General features: G+C 49.1%; 1 protein-coding gene across 1 annotated transcript in view; it reads left to right on the top strand.

Annotated features, from left to right (window-relative positions):
• Positions 1-18,879, top strand: part of adgrl3.1 (adhesion G protein-coupled receptor L3.1) — a 133,880-nt gene that overhangs the window by 67,345 nt on the left and 47,656 nt on the right. The window contains 2 exon segments of the mRNA XM_068592038.1: positions 3,377-3,391; positions 4,568-5,356. Of these exon segments, the coding sequence (XP_068448139.1) occupies positions 3,377-3,391; positions 4,568-5,356 (804 nt within the window).

The following is an 18,879-nucleotide window of genomic DNA, read 5'->3' as shown; positions in this document are numbered from 1 at the left end:
ATAGACACACACACGCAGACACACACACACTCACATAGGCACACGCACACACACACAGACACACGCACACTCACATAGACACACACACACACACACATAGACACACGCACACAGACACACAGACACACACACACAGACTCACACACACGCAGACACACACACAGACATGCACACACACACGCGCGGACACATGCACACACACAGACACACGCACACTTACATAGACACACGCACACACACACACGCACATAGACACACGCGCACAGACACACAGACACACACACGCAGACACACACGCGCAGACAGATGCACACACACACAGACACACGCACACACACACACACACACACGCATGTACGCAGGCACACACACACAGACACACACACATAGACATACCTACACAGACACACGCACACTCACATAGACACACACACACACAGACACACACACACATAGACACACACACGCAGACACACACAGACATGCACACACACACGCGCGGACACATGCACACACACATAGACACACGCACACTTACATAGACACACGCACACACACGCACATAGACACACGCGCACAGACACACACACACACGCAGACACATGCACACTCACATAGACACACGCACACACACACGCACATAGACGCACACAGACACACAGACACACACACACATAGACACATGCACACCCATGCACATAGACACACACACACAGACACAGACACACACATAGACACACACATGCACACACACACGCGCGGACACATGCACACACACACAGACACATACAGTTTCCTCCTTGACGAATACCTACTTATTAAACCATATGCTTTCAATAAAAATGCTAATTGTCTTCACGCCGCGCCACAGTCGGGTTTACACTGCTGTACGAGAGAGAGAGAGAGAGAGAGAGAGAGAGAGAGAGAGAGAGAGAGAGAGAGAGTGAGAGAGAGAGATGAATCCAAGCTGTTTGATTAAAGTTTGGAAGAAACTATAACGCGGATACTAATGAATATTTAGATGATTTTTAACGAATCTGAAAACGAGACAGGCGACACACTGTCACAGCAGAGCGCTTCTGTTGGTGTCGTTGTTTTCTAATATTCATCCTCAGCCCTGCTCGAAAGAAACCAGCAACTCGTCAACAGTGCAGTCTAAGTGCTTCTGCAAACCCTCGGTTCTCTCTCTCTCTCTCTCTCTCTCTCTCTCTCTCTCTCTCTCTCTCTCTCTCTCTCTCTCTCTCTCTCTCGTTGGCGCTTTCCTGGAAAAGAGGACATTTTGAGTCGCCTAGGTTGCGTCGCATAAGGCCTCTCGCGCTCGCTCGCTCGCTCCAGCCGACCTTGACCTTGGGATGACCTTTCGACGGAACGTGCCAGCCGATCTCCGGCTGTAAATTCACTCCGTCAAATCCAGAAATCCACCCAAAGATAAACGGCTTTGATTTGTGAAGACACACATAATAACCCCCCCCTTCCCCTCACTCCTCCCTTCCCGCCCGCCACTGTTACAGCAAAACATTCGTTTCTTCCCCCTGTCACGGACACCAAAACCAAATCTCGCAATGAGGTCACGGACGGGGGAGGCGTCCCCTAATCCGGCGAAACAACAAGCTGCGACACAAATCGAATGACATTTTGTTTGACATTTTGTTTGCCATTTGGTGTACTTGTTGCCGCCACGCTTGTTTTTTTTTTTTTTTTTCATTTTGAAATCTATTAGCCGCGGTCAACCTTGAACTGCGCCGGTCTTCTCCGTGTCGGGGAAGGTTGTCAAAGAATCTCTGGTGATGCGAAGTCCTCGTTGTTCTGTGTCATTAATCCTCGTCACCTCAACCACAACGCGCCTCTTTATATTGTTCAAATGTATGTGTGTGTGTCTGTGTGTGTGTGTGTGCGTTCGCTACATCCATATCCACCGCTCTATGCTCGGCACGGACACACTATCTGCTCTCTCTCACAGGGGAACTGCTTCCTTGTGGTGAACCGTTTTATATCTTCACTAGTAACGACACACACACACACAAACACACACACACACGTGCACACACACGGGCGCGCCCACACACGCACACACATACGCTTGTTTTAGGTTTAACACGATCTCCGTCCAGAGATTGCTTATTTATCGGGGAGATGTTCTAAGCCGCACCAGTTACCATGCATTTTTCATGAGCCACGGATTTAGTGTGTGTGTGCGTGTGTGTGTGTGTGTATGTGTGTGTGTGTGTGTGTGTGTGTGTCTTTCACGTGTTTGTATATATATACACGTCTCCAGGCTGGTGATGAGTTTTGGATTCAAAGGATTTATGCATGGGCTGTACAATGCTGATGCATATATATATATATATATATATATATATATATATATATATATATATATATATATATATATATATATATATATTTCATGTAAATAGAAGCCATCCTGAAGTCCTTCCAAATGTTTATTCCTTCGAGGACCCTCTCCTCCTCCCTTCCCTCCCCTCCTCTCTCGGGGGACCAGTTCCATTCAGCTGGTCCCTAACGGTCTTGAAAGACACAAGGGCACCGCTGCCTGCAGGATTAGGTTTCTGCCATGTTCACATTCCACTCCCTCCTCCCTCCCTCCCCCACCTCCCCTCCCTGCCTCCTCCCAAGGGGGCCAGGTGTAATGGAATTCATATGTTTAAGAGGCCTCCGAGCGAGTGTGCACATTTCGTTGTGGGGAGCTTTGAGGGATAGCGGTTTGGGATGTAACAGACCCCCCCCCCACCTCCCTTCCTCCTCTCTGGGGTGTTACGACAGAGGAGGGGAGGGGAGGGTTGAAGCAAACTAGTGCATTCAGGAGGCGCCTGTGCGTTCCTACAGGGCGGGAGGGGTGACACGCCGAGGGAGGCGTTTTGGCGCGATCGGATCAATTTTCCGGTTTGCGTGGCCCCGTCGCTATTAGCATACGCTAAAGAGCTCGTTATCTGTTTTGCGGCTGCGGTGAACGGTGTTTCGCCATCAGTATTCCTCTCGCTCGCTCTGCGTCTGCATGGCACGCCCCCGCCCCCCCTTCCCTCCTCCCCGACTACATGCGTGTGCGTGTGCGTGTGCGCGTGTGTGTCTGTGACATGTGCGAGATGCATTACTGTCAGAGCGCTGCCCCGCTCCTCAGACGCTTACGTAATGCTATTACCGATCACACACGCGGAGACGAGAGCATCCTGGCGCTCTCACAAGGTTAGGATGAAATATGAGAATGATTATGAAGATCCGAGATTGTATTATCATGATTTCCTTATTATTGCATCATTAATCTATTTTTGTCTCTTGTCTCTCTCTCATTCTTTGTACCCCCCCCCCCCTTCCTCCCTCCCTCCTCTTCAAATCTCCCTGCCGATGGCTCGTGCAGAAGTGGAACAAAAAGGTAAGGCCTGTGAAACGATCCACATTCACTCCAATAAAAAAAAGGGATAAAGAGATCCAGGGTTGAGGGGTGGTGTCACTTTTTGATGTGTGAGCGCCTGAAGCGTTTTGTACCTCGTGGTGGAATGACATCCCTTTCAAAGTCACTCCTGCTATTTTAAGACCGCTTGATCTCGGCGTATAGAGGCAATTTGGAAACACTGGTTCTCATTAGACTCACTCCGGCTCCACATTATTTCACGCCATCGCGTAGAATGTCTCTTAACAAACTCTCCGCGGGTCGAGCGCGTTTTTTGTAATTTTATTTACGAGGGGCCAATGAACAGAGGACTGCGTTGACATTTAATACCTCAAAATGCTTCCCCATGATATGGAAATTGTCCCAGTGCTTTGAAACAGCCAATGAAAACTCAATCGACATTCCTCCACACCCACCCTTTTCTGTTTCTTTCGCTGTGTCGGAAATTGTTCTTGGGGACGGATGGGGAAACCACAGTGCACATCTGGCTCCGTGCGCATTGGGACGGCATTCCAGTTAAATTACAAAAAAAGGTCCCTGTGACTCCGGTTCGCACCGGCCTTTGCCAGAATTTACTACGCTTCCCGCATCCCTCGTAAAAAACATGACCCCGGTATTCAAAGATGGGAATACCGCGAACCGACTGGGAAATGAATTATTGTACCAATTGCAGAAACAGCAGGCGATAAAAGGCGTGTTCGGCACCACAGTTGGTCGCTCCTGACAGAGATAGAGAAGGAAGGGAAGAGGAAGAAACAGCTATGAGACTAATGAGGAGCCGGGGAGGGAGAGAGGGAAGGGAGACGAAGGGAGTTGAAGGAAAGGGGAGGGGAGCAGAACAAAATGTGCCATTTTCTCTTTTTCTCTTAGCTGCGAGAGCGGGGCATTATCTGTTGAATGGGAGGCATGCTGTTGCCGCTCTTAAGAATGACAGTAACTATACAACACCCGAATCACAACACAGTAAGCCTATCGTGTCATCGTCACTCACTGCCGGTTATAAGCTCGAGTTGCAACACAATTCGACATTCATGAGAAGAGGCAACTGAATAAAAATAAAAAACGCATCCTGGGCACTTTCAGAAAGGATGAGGAGGGGACGGTTGGCATTTCACAAGCGTAAAGACGGATCTAATGTGTGGCTATTTGCTCCTCCAGTGTTCCTCTGCCCCGGCATCCTGCGAGGGGTGTACCAAAGCGAGCACCTCTTCGAGTCGGACCACCAGTCGGGCGCCTGGTGCAAAGACCCGTTGCAGGCCTCGGACAAGATCTACTACATGCCCTGGACGCCGTACCGCACGGACACGCTCACGGAGTACTCGTCGAAGGAGGACTTCATCGCGGGCCGTCCCACCACCACCTACAAGCTGCCGCACCGCGTGGACGGGACGGGCTTCGTGGTCTACGACGGCGCGCTGTTCTTCAACAAGGAGCGCACGCGCAACATCGTCAAGTTCGACCTGCGCACCCGCATCAAGAGCGGCGAGGCCATCATCGCCAACGCCAACTACCACGACACGTCGCCGTACCGCTGGGGGGGCAAGTCGGACATCGACCTGGCGGTGGACGAGAACGGGCTGTGGGTGATCTACGCCACCGAGCAGAACAACGGGCGCGTGGTGGTGAGCCAGCTCAACCCTTACACCCTGCGCATCGAGGGCTCCTGGGACACCACCTACGACAAGCGCTCGGCCTCCAACGCGTTCATGATCTGCGGCGTCCTGTACGTGGTCAAGACCGTCTACGAGGACGACGACAACGAAGGGACGGGCAACAAAATCGACTACATGTACAACACGGATAAGAGCAAGGAGGTGGCGGTCGGCATACCGTTCCCGAATTCGTACCAGTACATCGCCGCAGTGGATTACAACCCCAGGGACAACCTGCTGTACGTGTGGAATAACTACCACGTGGTCAAGTACTCGCTGGACTTTGGCAACAACGGTAGGTCACACTTTCAACCTTGTCCCTTCCCCTACCTTCCTCTTCCTCCGGGCGTTCACAATGACCTGTTCTCTACCGAGTCCCACGGGTAAAAAGAAGGAAAATAAAGAGTACTTTTTCCCCGGCAAAATTTATTGGACAAGCTGTGATTCCCTTAAATCTTCACATGGAGAATAGCCTGGCATATTCGTCATGCTTTTAATATCCATTCATTTTAATATTCACAATGATGAATGCTTTTTTCTGTTGTTGTGACATAAGGAATACTTACAGCCACTAATCTTCCTCTAATAATTAATTCTGCGAAATGACTTAAAGGAGGGGGAAAAAGGAAAAGCGCCATCTGTGCTGTCACGATTTTTCAATTATGACTGCTCCCCCACCACCCCACCCATGGTGTCTGCGTGTTTCTGCAGAATTAAAAAACAAACCAAGAAAACAAACTTTTTAGAGACGGACCCGGATACTCGAGCGCCATTCAAATTGTCTGCAGTGTTGCGAAAAAAAACCTTCCCGCTTTAGTTCACCAAAGTAATAACTTGAAGACTTGCCTTGATCTGCACCTTGAAAGGAATATATCTCTAATGATATTATGCTGAGTCTTACATACTGTAAATGCCTCTTGCCTTTTACTGTACCACTTGCCAGCCTTCTCTTTCGTCGTCCCCCCCTCCCCTTCTTCCTCCCCCCCGAGCCGCTTTACTTTAATCGTAATGCACTCCTCAAGAGCGGAGCCAGGAGTGTCTGGAGGGAGCAGGAACCGATATCGCTTTCACACAGGACATCCACTTGTGATGACGGGCTGAGGACACTTCAACCTCTGTTTGAAGCTGTTGTTGTTTTTTCTTGCTTCGTTGGCGACCCGGTGACACGACGCCGCTGTCGAAAAGGTTCAGGGACCCAAATGTGCCAATGGAGTCAACACACATTAACCCTAAAACACGACAGCAGTCGGCCGTGTTTCACTAAACGCTTTGACGAACTGGCGGCTGTTCAGGATGCCAAAGATTAGCTAGCCGCAGCCGCTAAGATTAGCTAGCCGCTAAACACTGTGTAGTCGTAGTTGGTGCATACCGAAACAGAGCATTGTATTTTTATTAACTACACACTATTTAGCATTAGTTAAGCATGAGTAAACATTGAATTCATCATTTATAAAGCCTTGTTCCAAAGTGATATTTAACCAATAGGTAACTAATGCTTAACTAACGGCTAGTACCTGAATTAATCATGAAAGTCAGCATTAGAACATATTTATAAAGCACATGTTAATCATTAGCATAACATCTATAAGTCATTAAATTAAGTATGACTTGCATACTAAGGAGTGTTCATGTTGAAATAATGCTTTAGAAATGATGAATTAAGGGTTTACTCATAGTGTTTAGTTATTATAAAGTGCTAGCGTACTTCCATTGGCCTGCCCGATACATAGATACACACATACATAGATACATAGATACACACATGCATAGAAACATACGCAGCTGTTTGCTAAAACGCTTGCAACGGTAATTTTACGAGGTGCTAACGTGCCATTGTTGTGTTGACGGATAGCTCTGAACCATTTCCCGCCCGGGTCGGGCTGAGGTCGCGACTACAGTTTGCGGGTCGAATCATTTAGATCCACCGCGGCTGCGTGCGACTGAAAGGGCGAGGAACACCGCGTGACCCAGGGTGACTCTTTCAACTCTGGCGTTTAGAGTCCTCCTCCTCCCTTTCCTCCCCTTCCTCCCCTTCCTCTGGATGGAAGGGCTTAGGCCCCTGGAGCCTGAAGGGCTATTTGCCCGGCGTAATTGCCTTTCAGCACCTTTCTATGGAGTGGTCAAGGCAGTCTGGCTGCGTGTCTTATTAAATGATGTCTGAATTAATGCATGCTCTTACACGCAGTTAGGAGGCGCAGTACAAGGAATTATGGAGAGAGCCAGCGCTAAACTTGGTTTCTACCGATCAGTGTGCAGAGTGTGAACACGAGGGTGTTTGTGCATGCATAATGACGCGCACGCCCCGGTGCAAAAACGTGCTAATGCACTCGCGCCGCGGGTTTCGCGCCGCTCTATTCACGAGCGTGCACACGTGTTTATTGGTGCACGCTTTGGAGTGTGTGTGTGATCGCTCTAATAATGGAGCGTTGGGGGCGTCTCAGGAGGCTGTAAAGAGGAGATCAATGGGGATTCAATGTTGAGAATGACCTTCCAGTGGACAGCAACAAGCCAGACTGCTGACCAGCGGGAGATAAATACATACAATCAATGCCGCCCTGCTCCTTTACACCCTCCCCCCCCCCTTCACCCTCCTCGCCATGCTCCCTCTCCCGATGAAGACAAGGAATAAATTAACCTCCATGACTGCATGATTTTCCCATTCTTCAGAAAACGCGGCAACAAGTCAAATCATTCAAGTCGGATTTGGTTGTTGACTCTAATGCAGACCCTATATTCTGCTATTGAGGATCAGGATGAATATTCGGGGTGGGAATCACCAGAGGTCCCACGATACGATATTATCACGATACTTAAGTCCCGATACGATATTATCACGATACTTAAGTCCTGATACGATATTATCACGATACTTAAGTCCCGATACGATATTATCACGATACTGCGATGAGTATCGCAATTTATTACCTTTTTTTCAGCCGCAAATTGTCCCAAAAGGAAAACTTTAAAACAAAAAATATATTGATTTTATTATTCCAGGACCAAAAAGTTTAGTATTGATTAAATAAAAGATTGATACTCGACTTTACATTATCGCCACGCAAAATATCGCGATACTGTGCTTTATCAATGTTTTCCCCCACCTTTAATGAATATGCTAAGCATATACTATAAAGGTAAATACTCCATGTTCCAGCCCTGCTGTGTTTTTTTAAAACATTTTTTTGTTGTTCTTTTCCATACTCAGTTCAGGAAACAGGCCAAGGAAAGAGGCCATTCGGAGGGTTTCCACTTATTACTGATGTAGCATAATGCTCGCCCTCTTTTTAGTTTCGGCTCATGCGGACTCCTTAAAAGATAGAAAATGAGACAGGAAATGGGCCGTGGAGGAAGAGTGGGCCACTCAGGACTGAGTGCAACTGGCGTGCAACACAGAGAGCACCAATTACCGTGTTTTGTCCGTCCAACTGGCGAACAATGGCGGCTCGCTGGACACTTAAAAGAAAACCATTCTGATACATTTGCACTGTTTGGACTCTGCATTTTACATCATGATTATGAATATTTTAAGTTGTGTCCTAACTTTGCAAATTATATGTATTAATACATTTTAGCTGTTCTAATGTTAATGCTTGTTAGAACAACATAAAATTACTTCATTTTGTATTCAAATAAGCAAAAATAAGTCATAAACGGTACTATTAACATGATTTGGAGCATTTGGAGTGCCTCTTAATGGCACTCTGAGCAACTAAGTTGGCCGGCAGATACCAGTGCTAACAGGGCTAACAGCGCTAACAGTGCAAACTACAAACTACAAACTATCTAAGTGTTATCAGTGTTTACCTGACGGGGTAGTGGAGGGGTATGCTATGCTTTTTCACGACGATTTCTCGCACTAAATGCTCACAATGCTCATGCGGCCGGTCTGACTGTCAACAAAGCGACGCCCAGAGAGAGAGAGAGAGAGAGAGAGAGAGAGAGAGAGAGAGGTGTGATTTCATTCTCTGCTCAGGAAGACAGTACTCCACTATATCTTTACAAAGCACTTGGTTGTGTGCCGCTCCATCAATGCTCTGAATCCCGTGAATTCAAATGAACCCCCGTCTATTGAAAATACGTCACATGAGGTTTGCTTTGAGCATCAGATTTTAAACATCACAGGGCAGAACGGATTTTTTTTTAAAAAGCTGAGTTCCGTTCACCTTAGGACAACAGACAATCTAGAGGTCTCCTCCAATGCATTCCCTCACATCACATTTTCTTTTTGAAATGCATATTCCTCCTTCCTTAAGAATAGTGTTTCTTCTTCGCCTGTTGAATACCCTTCTGTCCTCGTCCCTCACACAAACACGAGCGCTCAGCACGGCTCGACATCTTTCTTTAACGCCTCGTTTCCCGCTTCTTCTTCTTCTTCTTCCCTCTCTCTCTCTCTCTCCGGCGTCCTCATCTCTGGCTTAATCTTGCCCAACCCCTCTCACACATCACACGAACCCATTTCATTGAGTGTCCTCAGATGTATATATTATAGAGGCCTCGTGCACGAGGGCCTACACAGAGTCAAAGTCACTTGTCTCTGTATCGCCCCACCATCCCCACCCCGCACTCCCCAAACACTCTCTCGCTCTCTACTGTTTATGGAGTTGTTTCATCATGTCTTCTTACATGCATATTATAGAGGCCTGCCCTACGCAAGCGGCATGGCTCCGATGAAACGTTTGAATAATTTATCATCTCCAGTCTGCCTTGCCACACTTTAGAAAGTTTTTCCCCAACAAAGTCGCAAAATTATTCATGTTATCTGCATCCTTGGGAAGGGAGGGGCCAAACAGGGAGGAAGTTGTTTTTTTTTCTTTCTTTTTCGACGGCCTCACACTTAATTGCTCGTTTTCTCCCGCCGCCCTTCTCCTTATGAACTTCAAGGTTGACGATCTACTTTCGTTCAGGTGAGACGAGCTGATTGCGGATTCTGCGGAGCACCTGAACGCCTCGCTGTGAAAGAGGGAAAGCGGCGTGATTGTGAAGGTTTGCTAAGCAACCCGGGAGGTATTTCTGTCCCGTCACATACAGATGAAGAAGTTAATCAGGACGAGACAGAAACACACGGTTTTACGAGGTGTTACGAGCGTTTTATAATAATGACTATACGGCTTTGTCAAATAACTTCCACATTCGTTCTTTGCACAATTATTTCAATGATTTCGCAAACATAAAACACCTGCAGTTCTGTTTCTCAAAATCATCCACCGAGTCTTTGCACACTAATGTGTTGTTTTAAAAATAACTCAAACTTCCAAACAACACCCAAGGACGAGAAAATGAACACAAAAAAGAGGCTTTTCTTCATGCATTTGTCTACATTGATTTGAGAGCTTGACGGCAATCTGTTCAATGAATATTTTAATAAAAAGATGTAGTGTGACATCCACGTAACCACAAATAAAAACACAATTGTCACAGCTCGTTTATTACTCGAGTGAAAGATTGAAAGTGTTTGAATGGATGTCCTCATTCGACCCTCGGCTAAGCCCCGCCCCCACAGCCCACACTGTCACTCAAAGCACTCTCTGAATTATTATTATATTATCCCATTTGTAGAAGAGGCGCTATGATTGGCCGGCCTACACTGGAGGGGCGGGACTTCACGTAGGGTCGATTCGCTAAGTCCTCAAACTCAAACATTCTGTCAGGGGAGCCACTTTTTTTAAAATAAAGACGAAGTATAGCGCCCAAACTCTCAATATGCCTCTCAATTATTTTTTTACTGATTTCGCTTCAGTTACGTCAACATGATGAGAAACACGTTTGATGAATCCCAACTTTGTTCGGGGAACCGCAGATGAAAATGATTTGAAGTAAAAGACAACGGATGAAAATTCTGCGTATTCACTTGGCGACAAATCTCCTGTCTTTGGGAATCAAACGCCGGCAATCTGTTCTAATCTTTTAAAATACACCGTCATGTCAAGATGACCTCCGTTTGCCACTCACACGTCAGTTTACAGAGATTTAGAGGTTCACCTTTGAACTCTTAATGGCCCGAATCACAGAGTCCCATTTCCCCAGGAAGTGGAGCGCGGCATTCCTATTGTCTTTCGTCCCTCTCCACCCATTCGCACCACCTCCCTTGCCCTTTTTGTTGCCTTCCTCTGCAACAAGATCGCAATCGAGAGACGAGGCTGAGCAGTGCAGGAAATGTTGGAAGCGGGAATAACACGAGCTAATGGCTGAAGCGGAGACCCTCTCTCGACAGACCCCTGGTGAGGCCAAACCCCTCGGCACATTCCTCTGACACCACTTGACACGATTGTGCTCCGTCAAAAATGAAGGCCGGCGTGTTCCCCGACGTTTCGTACAATGAACCTTTGAATACAAACACGGGAAAAATGTGTAAAGAAGCGTTTGTGTGGTTGCTGATGCTGGAACGAGGACTCGATCGCGTGGTTTCCAAAATGAAACGCTCCGATTCACAGCGACGTGAAGGAGTCCACACGGTGGCGCTGCAGCGTGACCGCTGACCCGACTGCCGTCTCACCCCTCTCCCTCCTGGAGTCTCACCCCTCTCCCTCCTGCCGTCTCAGCCCTCTCATTACTGCCGTCTCACCCCTCTCCCTCCTGTTGTCTCACCCCTCTCCCTCCTGTCGACTCACCCTTTACCCTCTTGTCGTCTCACCCCTCTCATTACAGTCGTATCACCCCTCTCCCTCCTGTTGTCTCACCCCTCTCCCTCCTGGAGTCTCACCCCTCTTCCTCCTGCCGTCTCACCCCTCTCCCTCCTGTCGACTCACCCTTTACCCTCTTGTCGTCTCACCCCTCTCATTACAGTCGTATCACCCCTCTCCCTCCTGTTGTCTCACCCCTCTCCCTCCTGGAGTCTCACCCCTCTCATTACTGCCGTCTCACCCCTCTCCCTCCTGGAGTCTCACCCGTCTCATTACTGCCGTATCACTCCTCTCCCTCCTGCCGTCTCACCCCTCTCCCTCCTGCCGTCTCACCCCTCTCCCTCCTGCCGTCTCACCCCTCTTCCTCCTGCCGTCTCACCCCTCTCCCTCCTGCCGTCTCACCCCTCTCCCTCCTGTTGTCTCACCCTTTACCCTCCTGCCGTCTCACCCCTCTCCCTCCTGGAGTCTCACCCCTCTCCCTCCTGTTGTCTCACCCCTCTCCCTCCTGTTGTCTCACTCCTCTTCCTCCTGGAGTCTCACCCCTCTCATTACTGCCGTCTCACCCCTCTCCCTCCTGTTGTCTCACCCTTTACCCTCTTGTCGTCTCACCCCTCTTCCTCCTGCCGTCTCACCCCTCTCCCTCCTGTTGTCTCACTCCTCTTCCTCCTGCCGTCTCACCCCTCTCCCTCCTGCCGTCTCATCCCTCTCCCTCCTGTTGTCTCACCCTTTACCCTCCTGCCGTCTCACCCCTCTCCCTCCTGCCGTCTCACCCCTCTCCCTCCTGTTGTCTCACCCTTTACCCTCTTGTCGTCTCACCCCTCTTCCTCCTGCCGTCTCACCCCTCTCCCTCCTGTTGTCTCACTCCTCTTCCTCCTGCTGTCTCACCCCTCTCCCTCCTGCCGTCTCACCCTTTACCCTCCTGCCGTCTCACCCCTCTCCCTCCTGTTGTCTCACTCCTCTCGGTCCTGCCGTCTCACCCCTCTCCCTCCTGCCGTCTCACCCTTTACCCTCTTGTCGTCTCACCCTTCTTCCTCCTGTCGTCTCACCCCTTTCCTTAGTGTCGTCTCACCCCTCTCCCTCCTGGAGTCTCACCCCTCTCCTTACTGTCGTCTCACCCCTCTTCCTCCTGCCGTCTCACCCCTCTCCCTCCTGTTGTCTCACTCCTGTCGGTCCTGCCATCTCACCCCTCTCCTTCCTGCCGTCTCACCCCTCTCCCTCCTGCCGTCTCACCCCTCTCCCTCCTGTTGTCTCACTCCTCTCGGTCCTGCCGTCTCACCCCTCTCCCTCCTGCCGTCTCACCCTTTACCCTCTTGTCGTCTCACCCCTCTTCCTCCTGCCGTCTCACCCCTCCGTCCCATCTCCCTCATTCCCAAAATGGCTACCGACGTGCAGGCAGCCTGAGCTCGTCTTCAGAGCGCCCGGCGCACCTGTTCCCCGCCTGCAGTGGCGTCCTCATCGATCCAGCCGGGGCTCCACGGGCGCATTCGGCCTCGGCGGCGTGCTTTCCCTCCTGCCAGGAAATAAATGAATAAATCACGTGTCAAAGCGGCGCGGGGCCTCGCCAGGACAACCGGGGCGGGAGGGGAAAACCCAGAGCCTCGAGGGAACGCAGAAGAGTTGTGCTCTATTTCGTGTTTTTTTCTGTTGACGTGTTAAAAAAAAGGATAAAAGGATAAAATGTTTGAGAGGGAGGCGAATGGATGCAATCGTAATTTTCACATGATGGGCCGTGGCGATAAATCATGAGGCGCCAAATATCAAAAGCCGCGGGGTCACGACAGCTCAATGCGCGCTATGTGTTCATGCACGTTGTCCTCATGGACTGGACAATTCAACTGCTGTCTGGAAGAGGCGAGGACGCGGTCTGGACTTCCCATGAATACGCCGATTGTTCCCTCCATCGTTAAGTAGGAAAACAAACAAACAATAAAACTAAAGTACATCGAGAGAGAGAGAACTTCCCGCTATCAAGAAAGCGTGTAATCTGCAAACTAGCCCCAGGTATCTCCGACCTCAGCAAGGGGCGGAGGGGGTTTCGGGCGGTGGAAGACGTCAGCCGGTGGAACGCGTTGGCGGTGGCGGCGGCGGCGGCCCGGCAGCCATTTTGGAGCGACGCTCCACGGAGTCGAGGACGTCCTCTATCTCCCGAGTATCGGCGCTTTGAAGTGCTCCGTTCGGCCTTATCAGCGAGCTCGAGCCGCACGCCGCCAGCTCTGCGCGGCAGTTAATGAAAAGTGCGTCTGTTACAAGTGTGTGTGTGTGTGTGTGTGCGTGTGTGTGTGCATTCCAGCCATAGGGGCAGTGTGTTATCGCAGTATGCAGCACTATTCAATGTCTGCGCTAGCATCCAACCTAGAAAGCTTTGTGCCCTCCAGTCAGATTATCGTTTTGCTGTTACCCCTCTGGATCCAGGGTGTGTGTGTGTGTGTGTGTGTGTGTGTGTGTGTGTGTGTGTGTGTGTGTGTGTGTGTGTGTAAAGGAAAACTGTGAGAAAGTAATCATCTTAGAATATTAGGAAGCAGACCGGAGCAGGATAATAGACACTTTCACGTCTCGGTCCTGCGAGAAACTTCTGTCTTGATCGGCGTCTGCCAGTGTAGGAAACTTGCCAAGCGGGAAGTTTATCCTCCTCCTCCTCTTCTTCCTCCTCCTCCTCCTCCTGCTTCTCCTCCTCCTACTCCTCCCTGACTTCTACCTTTTTCTTGGCGCTCGTGGATTTACGATCCGCTCTTGTTTACCGAGTGAGAAGTCAACAAGGGCATTCTCGGCAAACGGAGCAGAGGCGGAGACAGGCAGTCGTACCCACAGAAAAAACACACACAGTCTGACACACACACAGTCTGACACACACACACACACACACACACACTCGTCTGTCTGCAAGTCAAATGATCATGCGCCAGCGTCCCCAGGCTGACTGACAGCACCTCGGCGGCCCCCGCCGGCGGGGTGACAGACACAGAACAACTCCGGGAACAAGTTTACTGCCAGCGCCGCCATTGTCTCACCTTCCCCCGGGCTCGCTACAGGTCGGGAAAACAAAACCGGATAGAGGGGAAGAATACTCTGAACATTCCAGCTGTTCCGGAGCGTCTCCATCATTCCAAACAGAACAGACGGAGAGGGTTTTTTTTTTTGTATATTTCAACGAGGAAGTTGAAGGTTTGTTCTTGACCTCGTAAACAGCGGAGGACAAAACAATCGCACCGCCGGGTCCGTTGAAGTTCTGGAGCTTTTTTTTTTTCTTTTTTCCTCTCCTTTGAATTGAATTTGACCCGGAGAATAGACGGACAGCTCGACAGCTGTTAGCGGTATTGCATCGTTAGCTCAAATTGTGGTCTTGTTTCACGAGGAAAAAGTTAACGATTCCAAAGCAAATTGTCCTTTTAAAATGGATTTATTCAGGGTTTTATGTATTTGAGTGGTGCCGGCTGCAACAGCGGACCACAAGGATCATATATTATTCCTTTAAATTCATCATTTTACATAGGGACTTTATTATTTGACATAGAAGTGAATCTTCACCGACTCCACTTTCCATTGATTCTACTGTCAGCATCACGTCACATTACACATGATTTGCATATTATCATCTATCATGTATTTTTGCATACACGCTCCAAAAGTGTGACACATTGACTTATGAGTGTCATGTCATCGATTTTAAAGCACGTCGCCCAGCGTTTGATGCCCGACAAATACAAAACCACGGAGCATTTTAAACTTCAGAGCAAAAATTATTCAAATTTCCTGCGAAATCTGAGCTCGTCTGTGCTTGTTAATAACTCAGGCGGGGTCATCATTCATCACAATATCTAAAGACAACACATGATATTGAATAATCACCCCGGCGGCACGGCAACAGCGCGGAAAGAATATGAAGATTTATCTCAAGGCTCTGCGGCGGAACGGGGGTCGTTCAAGAGACGCCTTTTTAATCACGCGACTGCCGGTACGACGCCAGATGACGACACATCTGTCAAAATGTGTCGCCCGCACACACACACACACACATTTGCGAGCGAAAAAAATCTGACCCAAATGTGTAACTGTGTTTTTCCCCCTTCTTGTGTGTGTGTGTGTGTGTGTGTGTGTGTCGCACGCATCAGTCCCGGGCGAGAGAGCACAGCACTGACATGGCGGAGTTGTCGTGGCGCATTTACTCAAGGCTTCCTGAGCTTCAGTCCCCACGAGTACCCCCCCTCCCAACCACCACACACACACACACACACACACACACACACACCCTTCTATAAATGTTTCATGAAGCCGTTATGTCATGTTCCTGTAGTTCCCTGCAGCGGCTTTCGCGGGCGTCCTGAGTGATGAATTCGTCACAACATTACAAGAGCTTTTTTTTTAAGGGGGGGGGGGGGTGTATTTCAAAATGCTGCACAACAAAGCACGCAAAAAAGGAGGACGAGATGAAGAGGCGGGGGCGAGCGCGCTTTGAAAAGAGAGAGAGTGCCGGGAAATCTAGAGACTAGATTAAAAAAAAGGTGAATGTGGCAGAAAAGGGGGAAACAAAGTCATGAGCGGATGGAAAGTGTCAAGAGAAGAAGTTTTGTTTTTGACTCACATGACAGCAACCTCACACACACACACACACACACACACACACACACACACACACACACACACACGCACACACACGCACACACACTTCTATTGTTGTGGCAGAGGCCTTTAATGGAGCATCCAGTTTGGGTACAAATAGACACACTCGCTCGCCGTTCTATAAGCACACACATACATACACACACACACACACACACATACATACACACACCCGCACGCACACACACACACACACACACACACACACACTTCTATTGTTGTGGCAGAGGCCTTTAATGGAGCATCCAGTTTGGGTACAGATAGACACACTCGCTCGCCGTTCACACACACACACGCACACACACACACACACACAGATTGACAGCCAGTCCCTAGGCCACCGCCGCTGCGCATGATTGATGGCAACGCTCCGTGGAGAATGCACAAGACGGAGGGGGGCGGGGGCGCCGTTTAGGTACGGAAACACTCCATTGGGTTGCGGAGGGAGAGAACAAGAGCGTACGCGGCGTTTCATGGCTGTCAGTCAAGCAGACAGACAGAGGGAGGTAGAGAGAGAGAGAGAGGGGGGGAGAGAGAGAGAGAGAGGGTCTTTGATTAAACTTAAAATCCACAGCGAGGGACGACTTCAGTTCACAGTAAACAATATGAAACACCCACTCTCTCCGAAAGCTCCCACTCGTCCCTTCACCTCTGAAGCGAAGGAGCTCAAATGAAGCCTCAAAAGCAACTCGACGGCATTGTGGCGAAAAAAGAATAGAAACACTGCGGGAAAGTAGTTTTCTGCACATCACACCCCAAATTAAGCAACATACAGGACAACAAAACAACAACAAAAAACACTGCAAGTTATAAACTGCACAAACACGCCCCTCAAGGAGAGACGACAAACTCTACAACCATTCAACGTGCAGCACATTTACGCGTCGGAGGTGTGTGTGTGTGTGTGTGTGTGTGAGGGTGGGCGGGGTCACGCTTTTGCCGCCAAAACTAGCGGCGAGGCGCTAGCTGTAACGCACGAGAGCCCGAAGGACTCCATCTCCCAGGAATCATGCGGCGCGCTGTGCCCACGCTGCGCTTCAGAGATGGGAGGAAACCCGCCCTCACAGTTGGCGGGAAAAAAAAAAAAGCTTTTAGGGCGAGTGCAGCCGGGGTTCAGGCGTCCCGGGACGCGGCGCGGCGCGCTGCTGGGTTTCTACTTTGTATTTCCAGCCCAGAACTAAACGCCGCGATTATGAAATCCGTTAAACGTGCGCGTGATCGGGGGCAATCGGCGCATTATGGATATTTAATAAGTCCAAACAATGTTGTCGTCGGCTGTGTCGGCCCGCGGGCGGAGTATACAGTATTTAGCGCGCCGCGTTGATTTGGCGTAATCACCCGGTTGCGGTTGTATAACGGATCAAATTAAGGTTTGTAATACGGAGCCTCTGCAGGTTCCAGCGCTACTTCTGTTTCAGGTAATTAAAAAAATATTCATGCCCGTTTTGTGGATAATTGACGCGTTGATTCAAAAATACTTAATCAACGCGACACCTATTTGCATTATTGCACATATTAACTCGAAGACCGAGTACATAACTCACAGAGAAAGTGAGGGGATGCTAGAAATGATCATTTCCCTCCGTTCAGCGTTCGATCCCACGCTATTGATTGTGTCGCGTGCCGTTGATGGAGCGAGTCGTATGTTCCCAAGAGGACGCCGACACCATCGCTGCTCGCCTTCTTCCATCATCCACCCGCTCTTTATCTCTGCCCCCCCCCCCCCCCCCCCCCCCCCTCCACTCACCCCTCACCTCCCTCAGCCATGAACGGGGTCAATGTGAATAATTGAGCCTTTTTACAATGAAATATTGACAATAATAAAGTGTGTCATATGCATTTAAGTGACCGCGCTGCCTCGCGTGATGTCAAAGCGGTATGGATCATGCACGACGCCGAGAGAATGTTTTCTTTCTGCCGGGTGAGGCATCCAGAACCACGGCTGTGTCCCGGTCCCACGAGGAGAGGCCGGCACCTGTGAACGTTTTGCAGGGAGGGTTAGTTGGTTGAGCTCGGAGATTTGCAAATTCATACTAGAGTCAGTCCAGGGTTCATGCACATTCTGACCGATGGGTTTCCATGACTTTAAACCAAATGTCCATGAGCAAACATTGAGTGAAATCTCAGTGTAAACAGTAAAAAGTGATAAAATGTAGTATTTAAACTAACAATGAGGATTCAAATCATACAGTAAACCTTAAAATGACACAAATGAATGAGAGACAATAGTTTGATTAAATAAATAAACATTTATATCGATGCCTGTATGTATGCTGCTTATATTTTGAGCCTCTTTCTTTAAAAAGCAGATTTCAAACTAATCATAAATGAACGTCATGAACACATGAATATAACATATTTACATGACTTTTACAACACTTTTTAATGACTTTTCCAGGCCTAAAAATAACCGTTTTAAAACTCCATGACGTTTCCATGACCATGAGAACCCTGCAGGCGATATTGATTAAAGAAAAACGACAATACACCGATTTATTGTCTGGAAGAGGAAGAAAAGCTGACGGTAGAGCTACAACGCGGAGCTATAAACATCTTTGGAGACGTGTTGCAAAACACAATG

The sequence above is a fragment of the Clinocottus analis genome, unplaced genomic scaffold (assembly GCF_023055335.1).
Source record: "Clinocottus analis isolate CAN_PGR_092001 unplaced genomic scaffold, fCliAna1.0.p SCAF_26, whole genome shotgun sequence".
NCBI classification, from domain to species: domain Eukaryota; kingdom Metazoa; phylum Chordata; class Actinopteri; order Perciformes; family Cottidae; genus Clinocottus; species Clinocottus analis.
Note: the sequence above shows the minus strand (reverse complement) of the source record. Positions and strands in the feature narration are given on the sequence as shown.